Genomic DNA, 13803 nt, shown 5'->3' with positions numbered 1-13803 from the left:
TGGATTTGGCTCGATTGGGCTTCGATGCAATGGGCAAAATGAGCTCAACCATTAGCGTGCGAAACATTGACGCGAAAGTCGGGGAAACTTAAATTTATTTTAAGTCAATTGAAACCTAAATATATATAAATATATACCAAGATGATTAATTAGTGATACTGATAAAATTTTAGCAAAATTTTAATATAAAAGTATTTTATTTTTCCTTTTGATAATAATAAAATATGTATAGTAGGTGTCTAATCCCAGTGTTATATTCATATAAAATATGCCGTATAATAATTGATCCAGCCGTGTTTGTTTATTTTGACCAAACGTGTACTAGAGGCTTTAGATATAAATTATTATCTGTTATTTCTTATTCTGAATTCTGATGACATACATACCTATTATCTATCAACTATTTCTGTTTAATCTTCGTTTGAATGTCAGTCAGTGGGTGTTCACTTACATTTACGTTTATTAAATTATATTGTTAGTTTTAACAAATGTGTATAAAATATATTTTTTCTAGTGTATAATAATTCTTTTTAAATATTGTGTTAATTTTTAGTATTCATTGTTCCCATCAACTGTGATATATTTTTTAATTCAACGAGAATAACGTAAGGTAATTTTTTAGAATTTTTTATTAAGTGGAATAACGGAAAATTGTTTTGTATTTATATACAGTTAATTAATAATATCTTTATTTTAAACACCGTTCGCATATTTGCGCATACTTATCCTCAGCCTATTTGTATTAATTTCTTTCCGAAAAAATGTAGTAACTTATTTTTGTGACAATTATTCACTCGATTAGACATCTCAAATGTTTCCTAATACTGTGATTGATTAAAGTACTATTTTGTTTCAGAATGCTTAGAGGAAGAGTGCAACATTTACTTCATTGCATACTATTTATATCATTTATATTCTTATTTTTGGTCTTTGCTGGTGCTATCAATTTAGACAACAAAGAGAAGCCTTATATCGATCCTTGGGAAACCTACGGCGTTTATGGAGCTATTATTTTGTACACTTTGAGGCTTCTTACATTTCTAACAATACCTCAAGTTTTATGTAATTTTGGAGGATTAACATTATTTAATGCATTCCCTGGGAAAATTAAATTGAAAGGATCTCCTTTGCTTGCTCCTTTTATTTGCATAAGGGTTGTGACTAGAGGTGATTTCCCTAAGCTTGTAAGGGACAATGTCTCCAGAAATATGAATATGTGTATAGATGTTGGTATGGAGAACTTTATGATTGAAGTTGTGACTGATAAAGCTTTAAACTTGCCTAAACACAGAAGAGTAAGAGAAGTTGTGGTGCCACCCGAGTATAAAACAAAAACAGGTGCCTTGTTTAAGTCAAGAGCACTTCAGTATTGTTTGGAAGATAATGTTAATATATTGGCTGGGACTGACTGGATTGTACATTTAGATGAAGAGACTCTATTGACGGACAATTCTGTTCGTGGTATATTAAACTTTGTGCTAGATGGTCAACATCAATTTGGCCAAGGTTTGATTACTTATGCGAATGAGCATATTGTGAATTGGTTAACAACACTTGCGGACAGTTTCCGGGTAGCTGATGATATGGGAAAACTGAGATTTCAATTCTATTTATTTCACAAACCACTTTTCAGTTGGAAAGGCTCATATGTGGTTACTCAAGTAAGTAAAAACTTGTTAAAAAAGTACAAGACTGTATATTGTTATATAAACAATATAAATTGAGTATTCAATCAAACATTATATATTATAATGTCTTAATCAAATAACATAATTATTTTAGGTCAGTGCTGAGAAGAAAGTTTCATTTGATAATGGTCTTGATGGTTCTGTCGCAGAAGATTGTTACTTTGCTATGAAAGCGTATGTGGAAGGATATACATTTAATTTTGTTGAAGGAGAAATGTGGGAGAAATCTCCTTTTACTCTATGGGATTTTATGCAGCAAAGAAAAAGGTGGATTCAAGGTATACTATTAGTCGTTCATTCTCAAGAAATACCTGTTTTTAATAAAATTTTCTTAGCAATATCATGTTACTCATGGGTAACACTGCCTTTATCAACTAGCAATATTTTACTTGCAGCCCTTTGTCCTATACCATGTCCACAATTATTAGATCTTATATGTGGTTTTATAGGAGCAGTCAATATTTACATGTATATATTTGGTGTTATTAAATCATTTCCAATTCATAGATTTGGCCCTTTTAAATTTTTTCTGTTTGTTGGAGGAGCGTTAGCTACAATTCCCTTCAACATAGTCATAGAGAATATTGCTGTCATATGGGGTGTGTTAGGTAAAAAGCACAAATTTTATATTGTAAATAAAGAGGTAAAGATACCAGTTACAGTATGATTCTTATAGTATTTGATTGTTGGTTTCATACAGTTATAAAAAAAACAAAGCACAAATAACTTAAGATTTGTTTGATAATATAATGCTTAGAGATCAATGCATGTTGATATAATTATTTGTTTTTTTATTTATATCAGTGATTGTAATTTTTTACACATGAACAAGTATTTAGTCACCTGTCCTATATTACCAAAGACTTAAAATTTTGATTTAGAAGTAAGTTTTAGTTTTGTCAATTTTCATTACATAATTGAGTTTGTTATTTATTTTTAGTCTGTATAACTTTCGATTAGAAATAAAAACTTTTCTTAATGAACAATATATTTTGTATTTTTATAAACAACATATTTTTTTAGTAGATACTGTTGTTATTGTTGCATGTTTTAGTACTATTTTTAGTTTGTATTCAGTTTTAAGTTAGTAGATCTACAGATGGAAAGACATTCATTAAAATTCTAGTATACAAATGCATGTGATTATGAGGAAATAATAAGATATAAGTCGGCACAAAAACATGGTAACTACCCATACCCACAACAGACTGTTAGAGGAGAATAATGTAAGAATTATAGTGTAGAGTATTGTTTGTATGAATATTTATTATGTAAAATATTTAAACATGGGCACACATTAAGATTTATTAAAATACTTAAATAACGAAAATATTTGTAAGTTATATGTCCATTGTTTTGTTCTATACAATGTACTTAAATATACAACTAAATTTATGTAGACTCAGGATTTTGAGATTTTATTAGTTTAGTGAATTTACTAATAATCTAGTAGTTCCATTTGAAACATTTTAATTAATTGGAATGTTTCCGGTAAGATAAATAATATTTGATTCGAAAAATTTTCAAAATATTTAGTTCTTACTGTTAGTGTAAAAGGTTTTATGTAAAATTTAAGTTACAATTTAAAATTTCATCAATAACTGTCTGTAGACATTATAAATTTTATGATTTAGAAGTTAAGTTAATTAGTTACCATGGAAAAAGCAGAGGGAAATATTGAATAATATATTAATAAAACACAAGGAAAATATCAGTTTTTATGGTTTGTTGTAAAGTACGCATAATTTTACATACAACCTTTTCCAACTAAGAGTCACATGTGGAAAGTTATTATTATCAATTCTATTATCATCAACACATCAGCCTTGCTTGAATTTGTAGACACAATTTATATGATTCAAATATAAAACCTGAAGCATTTTAATTTAAAAAAAACTAATAATTTTCGTGTAGCTCAGGTACCGGAAACCAATTTGTAATAAAAATTAAAACTACTATATAAAAATTCGCGCGATGCTGACGTTATGGCTTCGTCTCTACTATATTATTTTAAAATATAATGCGTTGAATATAGTTATGACACAATCTATCTATTTTTATTGTACAGAAATTTGTAAATTTTTGTTTAAAATGTTAACCATTCAATATGTAAGTCACAAAACATTCGATTTTTACAAGTTTCATATATAAAACCTGTTTATGGTATTTTGTAAATGATCTCTAAAAAAAAAACAAGCTAAAAAGACATTGTTGATACCTTAATACCGTTTTGTAATTACGACCTGAAGGAATGTTCAAAATTTAAATTTAAGTAGCTTAGTAAAAGTATTACGTTTAGTATACGTTCTTGTTTTTCATGTAAATTATGATGTAAAGAAAATTTTGTGTGAAACGTAAAATTGTCCTCAGTATTGTACTTCGTTTACTTAGATATAAAAAATATCAATCACTATTATCAGTTTAAAAAATAGCGTTGTTATTATCTTCTTAAACATATTTAAGAAGACTAGTCATAAATGTAATTAAGTATGATAGTTATTAAAATAATATTACGTATGTTTAATATATAATTGTCAAATTTTTCGTCGCATGTAAGAGTCAAATCGTCGTTTACAAGGTGTCAATCGGTGCCTTGCGCTCCCTTAGGGACGATTCACATCAAATGCGTCGCATCGAATCGCGCGCGTGGTAATGGAAATTGAATTGTCTGCACAATATTTAAAGTCCATTTCTCGATTCGATGCGACGCGTTCGATGTGAATCGTACCTTATTATAACAATTAACTGCCACATACTGACACGTCCCCAATTAAAAGAATTACACAATTATGTGATTATAGCAAGCATTTGAGAAACTGAATTTGAGTTGGTATATTTAGTGAATTTTATTTTATAATTGGAAAATAGTATTATCATTGATATATGTGTAGAATTAGTTTATCAAAGTTTTTATAATTATCATACGCATTTGTCGTTTGACAGTATCACGCAAAAACGTCAAATTCAATTATGTTTATAGATTTAATGAATAAAACAAAACAATAACCTTTAAATATTAAAGTGATTGTGAATCCCAAGAACGAACAAACCAAATCTTCCACATCAAATTATTCATTATATCGCATATCTAAGTAATAATTGTGGTTTACTGGATTTCCAATAATCATATTATTGATAAGATAACCCATTCTCGCATGCATGGTTTTAACTGATAATTCGCACCTCATTCTTACGGATATACTTATATTGAATTAAAAGTGATTTCAGATTGAGTACATTTGTGTTTTTTTTCTCACTTTTAAATTACTTATAGTATTAAGCAGATATTTAATAAAACATAAATAAACATAAAATAAAAGTATCTTTGTTGGTTGTAATAAAACGTTATCAAGATTGTAACGTGGTGGTTTTGCAGGTGGACGAGCAAATGGGCCACCTGATGGTGAGTGGTCACCACCGTTCACAGACATTAGCACTGTATGAAATATTAAACATTCCTTATATGGTTAATGCGTCACCAACCTTGTGAGCTAAGGTTCATTGTGCCTGTAGTAACATACCGCACTAACCCTTCAAACTGGAACATAACAATACTACATATCGCTGTGAAGTGGTATAATATTTGATGAGTGGGTGGTACCTACCCAAACGGGCTTGCATATGACCCTTCATTTTATAAACGTGAGATCAAGATATAAAATAAGGTCGATTCTTTTTCTATGGGTAATATTTTTAATGAAATACACTACTTATCCCTTAATATATATATATATATATATATAAACTCTTACTATAATTAATTTAAACAAATATGCAAAAAACACATCCTCTTAATGTTTTTTTTTCCACAGCTAATAATAAGAAGTCATTATTATTTACAGTGAAATATTTAGTAACACAATACGAAGAGAACCTTGGGCTTATTTTTGCAGATTATTTTTTCTAATATTTTTAAAGATTTTTATGTATTTCATCCACACCAATCGCGCTGTAATCCCTCTATCACACCCACCTGTCTATAAATCAGTGCGAGACGTGACGCGCTGGATGGACCTGTGACATTTTTCGCGAACACAGAGCACGCAGTGTGAGATTTCCGCACTGCATATTTATCGCCCAATCGAGCAAGATCAACGAACTCTTCAACAATTCGAAATTTAAATACAAGAAAATAGACTTAGAATTTTGTATTTAATTAATAAAATACGAAGAGGTACGTAACTGAAAGTTGATCAAATTATTCAAGTACGTAGTTCTGGTCCTGTCGGATTTGTCCATCTTATATTTATTATAATTATAAGGTTTTGTACGCTATAATATGTCCTGCGTAGTTGTCTAGTCTCACTTGAGATTGGACGCCGTGGACGAAATCGTTGAGAAGAACAACATAATTATCATATTTATATTAATTAAATGCAATTATATTTCAGTAAAAGTGCATATAATTTTTGCCTCAGAATCACCATTCGTAATATATTTAATCAAACATAGAAATCATTGATGATTTATATAGATAGCCCTATATATAGCCTATGCTCCGTATTTAAGAGCTAGATATTAAGAAGAAAAACAAGAGGTAGAAAAATTAGTCACTCTTACCACAAACTGGGGAAAAATCGGTGCAGTTTTTTTTATATATATCCCTGAATGTTGTGAATACCTATTACTCAACATGAGTCATGACTGGCATAATAGCATACTTACATAACAAACGCAGGAATTTTTAAAAATATATTTTCATGATTTGTTTTTAATGATGCGTTATTCCAATAGTTAATAAATTATACACGAGCTTGTAATACTTAGTATGTACCAAATATTAATAACATATACTGTACTTATATCACAAATTATTATCTAGACAACGAAAAAAAATACCTGTCATTTTATATGACTTCATCCAAAATGTATAGTTGTTTTATAATTTCGTTCGAAATAAATATTTCTGAATTTCGACTAGCGACTCGCGAATAACTTATACCAACATTTGCTCATTATTAAATTAGACTTTAATATAATTTCCTCCGCGACTGTTATTCTGAAGATTTTTCCTTAAAGGTCGAGTTAATAAGTAAACAATATTATTATGCGCAGCGATGTCACGTTAGAAATATTTTTTCTGTAATATGTTTTGTCCTGATGATATTTTTAATTTGTAGACAAAATTACTTTCAATAATGTTTTTAGAAACATCAAAAGGTTTTAGTAAGGGTGATCAATACTAGGCAAGCGTTGCCTAGAGTTTTCCGATAATTTCGTAAATAATGGCATAATAAAACAATTTGTTAGCGTTTATTGATTAGGTATATATCGATAGTCTAGGGCTTTACCTTTTGTTCCTTGATGGTTATATTCCTAACTGTCATGTATGTATACAATATTTAAAAGCTTCAACTTCGGTTCAGTGGAACTCAATCGGAGTGAACGAAATATTTACTGATTTTATTGCGAGATTTTTTGTTGTATGGTTGCGAACAAGTGGTTACCTAAGTGACCACCTTCACTCATAGATACTTTAAAAAAAAATCAATCCTTTATTTGCTAATATTCTGCCACCACCGTATCTTAAATGTTATGTCCCTTGTATGTAGCTTAAAATCATAATGGCTCACTCAATATTGAAACCATAACACTATAATACAAATAATTGTTGTCTGGTGGTGCAATAAATAGTAAGAGGGTGATACCCACCAAGACCAGTGGCGTAGCAATCGTAGGGCCAGATGGTGCAGTGCACCAGGGCCCCGGAGCTCAGAGGGCCCTCTAACCAAAGCTTTGAAAAGAGCTGGTCAGCCAACTCGCCAGCTCCTGAAGCTAGAAAATCTCGACCCTGCTCACAAGATTTTTTTTTTTCCTATCTATATTTTTGAAGGGCAATATAAGTTAAAGAGTGGGTGGAAAGAAGGTCCCATAATTTTTCTATGCACCGGGGCCCTTGCCCACCTAGCTACGCCACTGACCAAGACGAATCTTTATTAATCCCTACCACAAAGTAATGACTTACAAGAAGTTTATTTTTAATAATACTATCTAAAATAGAGCATGTTAAGTTCGTGTAACAAATATCGACTTAGGTTAAATAATCTAATAAAACGACTTATAACGACATACCATGAAGCTAGATACTGTTCATGTGATTATTTAAACTAATGCAGCTGGAGGATAAAAAATTCGAATACGATGAGTTACTGTCAACCTTTGTATTTCTTTAAAACAAGTTGACCTGTCCTTGCTAGGCAAGGGTAGATTAAGTTATTATTTGTGTTATGTTATTATAATTCGTATATTTATCCTTTGAATGAGGAATACAGAAAATCTTGTCTTATTTGGACTAGAAACCGTTGACCTTTGGGTACGTAGGACAATCATAAAAGTTGTATTACAATTAGATGAATGGTATAAGCATGCAAACAATTTGCAAATTTTTTGATGAAGATATGTGGCTTTACTCAGAGAATGTTTATGTATCTAATGCGTTAAAACATAAGCTATAATATTGAAAAATTAAGCTTCATGACTCACTATGTTTTGTACCTATCGACAAATTTTAATCTTCTTTATCAGTGACTCAGTTGCTTCATGCTATTTAAAGCTAATATATGATATAAACTGATATCTCTGTTAAAATGAGTAATAATACTATAATTTTATTCGCATCTGTCAATGCTTAGTAATCATAAGAGCAATCGTATCAGTACTCTTTAGCACATTCATATCGATAATAATATCTGTAGTGTAAATATTTATTTGATTAAGGAAATAAACGATAGATTTACATAATGCTTTGTTTATATAACAGCCTGATAATTTTCCACGAATATAAAAATTATTTCAACTTTTTTAGGACGTTTTCCTTCATCACTGAACTGTACTGCAGCCCGTACACCTGACTTGGTGGGACTTCACCATTGATTTAATGTAGGTGCGCACGGAGCGGCGCTAATAATTCGAAAATATATGTGTGATCCTGAACTTAAATAATAATTCAGAAGGCTAGTAAGTAAAATTACTTGCTGTTAAAGTGACTAAAATAGCTAATAATGTCGTATTATCACGAAGGAAAAAATACGTATGTATTAAAAAAAAAAGGATTTAAAAAAGTTGTGTCGCTTCCGTGGCGTAAAGTCCGTAGGGACGATATATATTGTTATAAACTGCATTGAATGAAACACTTAAGCGCTATGAAATTCCCGGCGCTAACGATGATTTGGTCCCGAATTACTATTCTTTATAAGTGATCAGGCACTGCATGTTAATGTAATAACTTGATAAGATGACATCAGATAATCAGAACAAATTGATAACACAAAACATAAACTTTCTTGTCTATGGCACATTAAAAATTTCAATGCTCTACTCGCACATAATATTCAAGTAAAATTATAAAGTTATCTTATTAAATACATTAAGACGAATCCATAGACAATTAGGTCTTTGCTATATTTACTACATATTTTATTTATTGAATTATTGAAATATTATTTCATTGAATGAAATTGAATAGTTTTTTTTAAGTAAATAAATTTTTCAAGCTGCCACCAATTATAGATTAGGTATACCGAAAAGAATCGGTATGAAACTTAATAAGTACTTAGGTATATATTTTTTTCATATGCTTGAGATAACATTTAAATATCCTTATTGAAAATCACTGAATACTCCAATAAGCAACTCCAAACTTCTTATATAATCTTCCGCAGAATAATATCGTTTACATTTTTTAGCAGGAGATTGATAAGTGTTCATTAAAGAAACGAACACCCTGGCCCTTGACGGATTTGTTAACTTTGCGTAGGTTGCGAAAACTTGGTGTTAAAGTTTGTCTTTACGACTCGTGTTTATATATTATGATGTTTATAATTTTTTGATATCAACATTTTTAAACAATTCTGTGGCAAATAACCTAATTTAAACAATACTAAATTACTTAAATTTGGCTTGACACGCTACCGCTTGTCTAGTACCCGGTTAATTTTATGTCAATTATTTTCTATAGTATTAACATTTTCATAAGTAGTCGGAAATTTAAATATATAAGTTCATTTGATATAATATTCCTATTAAACTTTGTGATTTAGACCTTTACGATTCAGTAAGGAATCACTAATTGTAATAAAAATAATGATTCATAAAAAAGGTATAATCACAACTATGTATATATAGGCACCTACGTATATATACATCTATGTACACTGTACATGTAGGTACGTTTGTGTAGTAAGTATGTAAGTGAATTATTCAAAAAGGTTTACATCGCAAGGTAAATGTTTATGTGAATACATAGTAATTTCCAAACTCTTATAAAAACTGATCAATCATTATAGAACAAAATAAATGTTTAGATTTTTACCATTAACACTTTTTACAAGATTCATCAAAAGAAACCTTTAGAATTTTTATTTTAACCTTAGCGAGACTGAATGCAAAAAAATGTAATTACAATTCTCAATAAGCGAGTAACGTCTATACCGATTCTTTGCTTTAAAACGATTAACAATTTTTTACCCGTCAGTAGACAAAAGCTGATTCGGATGGACACAGTGTAGATATATGTAATAAATTTAAATGTCTACTTATTACGACCTAAAACATACATACAAGTTACCAAAATTATGAGCACGAATGGCAAAATACAGGTTTTTTATGTAGTATGGAATTACTTTTTGAAACGTGGTTAATGAAATACATTTAAAAAATATAATGTAATAGTTTTTGTTTTTATCAAAACCAGCCTGTGTTTTTTTTGAACATTTTGTATTCGGCCTTTGCACACTTCAATTTTAATCATGTGTTTAAAGAAGTGTATTTAAGAACGTTAGGTACAGATAACCTTGTCGACTCAACTAGTAAAGATAGCGACACAGAGGTGAAAAAATGCGACGCTGAAATCTGTAATCGAGGAAAATTGATTTTATTTTCTTAATCTAAACCAATAATTCAATTGTAATGTTTCGAGTGCATAATCTTTAATAAATTATTATTTATTTATTTAATATTTTGGAAACAATATTGTAAAAAATATAGGTAAGTAAATTTAAAATAACATTCACTTAAACAAAAACAGTTCAAAATTTTAAATAAAACATGATATATTTTACAGATTATAGAAAACATGAACACATAGTTATTAATGAAATATAATTAATTATTATTAATGTAAAATTAAGTCATGATTTCATGTTGTATAACAAATTATTTTAATTTTGCGTAAAATAGTACGTTTCTAAAACAAATGTTTTGTTAAATTCCTATACTAAAATTAATTCAATTTAATATATTCGATTGTATCTCATCGCTTCATCGGGTTGGATGGAACTAATTTAATATTAAAAGCAAATGCTTTTAATATTAAATTAGTTAGTAGTAGGCTAGTAGACTCTTACAGGCACTTTCAAATCGTTACTTTACAAATATAAAGTCATCACGTTATTTGTATTTAGATTCTGCCAAGAAACACCTTATTGTTACTTAAATACAATTGAATTATATATACCTACATGATGACATCCTACATGAATATCAACGAATGTTAAAATTAATTTTACCTCACACATTCACTATTTGGGAAAGTTAAATAAAAGCTTGTACCAAAAATGTTTTAGGTGCAAACACTGTTCTCTTTTAAAGAAATAGTTTAGCTGGATTAAAGAGTCTTGCACTCATTTCATCATGACCTTTTTCTATTGTTAGTATGATACTTGACTATTTATAAGATATACGAGTATTTTACAGATGTATTTGAATTATTTTTATGATATATTTCAAGTTTTATTATCTAATGAACATTTTAAGTAAACATAATTCGCATTTTGATTTTACAACAAAAATTAAATACCAACTATTCTATTTTTATGTTTGTGTTTTGGTACTATTTAGTTAACTAAATAAGATAACTTTTTGAGAGAACACATATAACTGCATAATGTTATTAAAATTAGCCTTACAGAGTTTTGCTGTACTTGTAGGTAAAAGGAAAACCATGTCTAACATTTTATAATAGAGGTACTCGTAGAAAGTTGAAAGTCTCGTAGCTCTAAAGCTAAAAGACTTTTTGAAAAATAATGAGATAGAATTATAAGAATTAGAATTCCGTTACGTTGACGTTAAGTTTATTTCATCAATTTTCATTTTTAGTAACTGACTCGTTTCATTTTTTAAGAGATGGGAGCTTAACGGCTTATAAGCTGACATACAATCATAATTTAAAATTATTTGCGTACTTCTTGAATGTATTTCGTTACCTAAATATGAGGGAGACTTGAGATAAGATAGATACGATATTGAAAAATGATGTTAACATAAGATAGTGAACAATATTACAATATTAAATTTACTTCACAAAATTGGATACTGTATATTTTTAACACGTGGGAAACGAAAATAGTAATAATAAAAAAACGAGTGTATTTTTAGTTTTTCATTTTTTTAAAGATATTTTTTTAAGAATAATCATGTCAGTATGACAACTTAGAATCGCATAATTATAACAATACTAAATTTTATTGATGAACAACGCATTGAATTTTTGCGTAGTTTAAAAGATCGGAGCGTACAGACGACGCGACGTTAGTATCAACACATTGATAATAATACTATATTATACTCATTTTAAAAATTTTGATAAAAATAAAATAATTAAATTTTCAATAAAAAATATTTTTTTCTTCCACCGATTTACATATTTCTAATTATTGACTATAGAAATCACATTACAACAATTAAAGCACTCGGTATTATTAAATTGACATTTTAATACTCCATAGAGTTGCTAGGCTGCAAAAACTTTAAAGAAACGATTTTGATCCTATCTATTACGTCAGCTTTATTCTAATTGACTAATTATTAACTTTTTTCCATCACCGACATTCTTTGTATTGTAATCGCGGTCATTACATATTTTAAAAAAAATTAAGTACTTGTACTTAAGTTTTTTTGGCTGTGATTATACTTATCAAACTAAATGTTTATCAAACTAATAGTTTCAAGTACCCATACTTTGTAATTGGAACAGTCGTTTTGGAGAAAATAAAAACATATTTCAGACTACGCAATGAAAAACAGTGAGGCGTGAAATAAAGTATTATTTCGATCCATTACCATTGCATGGTAGGTCAGCGGAAAATAGGCGGATGGAGCATGCCACAATACTGCAAGTTCAATTTTACATATGCGATACCTTGAAATTAATAATTTAGGGGATATTTTGATTTTTTTAATATTTAGATATATTAATTTTATATCGTAACTAACGTTATCAATGCTAGGTGAGGATAAGATTATGTTTTTAAAACGAAAAATTGATCATAAGAATATAAATTGTAATTAACGATACATTGTTCTATTGTAGTTTGTGTTTGTGTAGACCAAATTTTATTATATACCAAAAGCAAAATAAATCATTTATTAGTATATTATAAAATAATAGAAATCTTATTCTAATTGTGGATAGTGAGCGATATTTTTTCATGTATTTTAATAAAAAGTACCTCGTCGTTACATTTTTGAAAAACACAATGTACTAATTTACTTGCTCATCTCTGAAGCTGAAATTCAAAATTATAATAAAAACTAAAGGTAATCCGCAAGAACGGGACGTCACGAGATCTAGGCTCTGCTTTATCACGAGTTGCAACATAACGAAGAAAAAAAGTCATCAACCCATTTGCGCCCATTTGATGAATTCTGTGTTTGTGAAAAATTTTTAGCTGTAGGTATAAATTTTTTCAAATTTTTGTTATATGAGGAACCAATCGATTCGATATTGTATTATTTTTCACTACTTGCTTGTCACATGTGGTATGCGTAGTTATAAAAACATATGTAGTCAAAAAATGTAATAGAAAATATTCACTTAAGCTCACAGTAGACAAATACCTAGTTTTTTCAATACTTAATGTCTCCGATTTAATTATTAGTAACTAAAACAAGTAATGAAAACAAGTAATCTATTAAAGTAATTAATTTTAATAAAACCAACATAGGAACTACCCACTTATAATGTTTTAAAATCAAAATATACTTTATTTAATTAGACTTTTACAAGCACTTTTGAATCGTTAAATGTAAAACTGCCATTGGTTCGGAACTTTGATTCTACTAAGAAGAACTGGCAAATATTCAGTAAGTACCTTCTTACACTTTTCCATTATTACCT

The 13803-nt window shown here is 28.8% G+C and overlaps 1 protein-coding gene across 1 annotated transcript; it reads left to right on the top strand.

Moving 5' to 3' along the window:
- Nucleotides 1-405: 405 nt before the first annotated feature.
- On the top strand, nt 406-4924 carry LOC113397485 (beta-1,4-mannosyltransferase egh). Its single transcript, XM_026635873.2, has 3 exons — nt 406-610; nt 857-1661; nt 1783-4924. The coding sequence occupies exons 2-3, from the start codon at nt 858-860 to the stop codon at nt 2353-2355; spliced, it is 1377 nt and encodes a 458-aa protein (XP_026491658.2). The 5' UTR covers nt 406-610; nt 857; the 3' UTR covers nt 2356-4924.
- Nucleotides 4925-13803: the final 8879 nt, after the last annotated feature.

Source organism: Vanessa tameamea, chromosome 3, assembly GCF_037043105.1.
Source record: "Vanessa tameamea isolate UH-Manoa-2023 chromosome 3, ilVanTame1 primary haplotype, whole genome shotgun sequence".
Lineage (NCBI taxonomy): Eukaryota > Metazoa > Arthropoda > Insecta > Lepidoptera > Nymphalidae > Vanessa > Vanessa tameamea.
The sequence above is the reverse complement of the archived record's forward strand: the minus strand, read 5'-3'. Positions and strand labels throughout refer to the sequence as shown.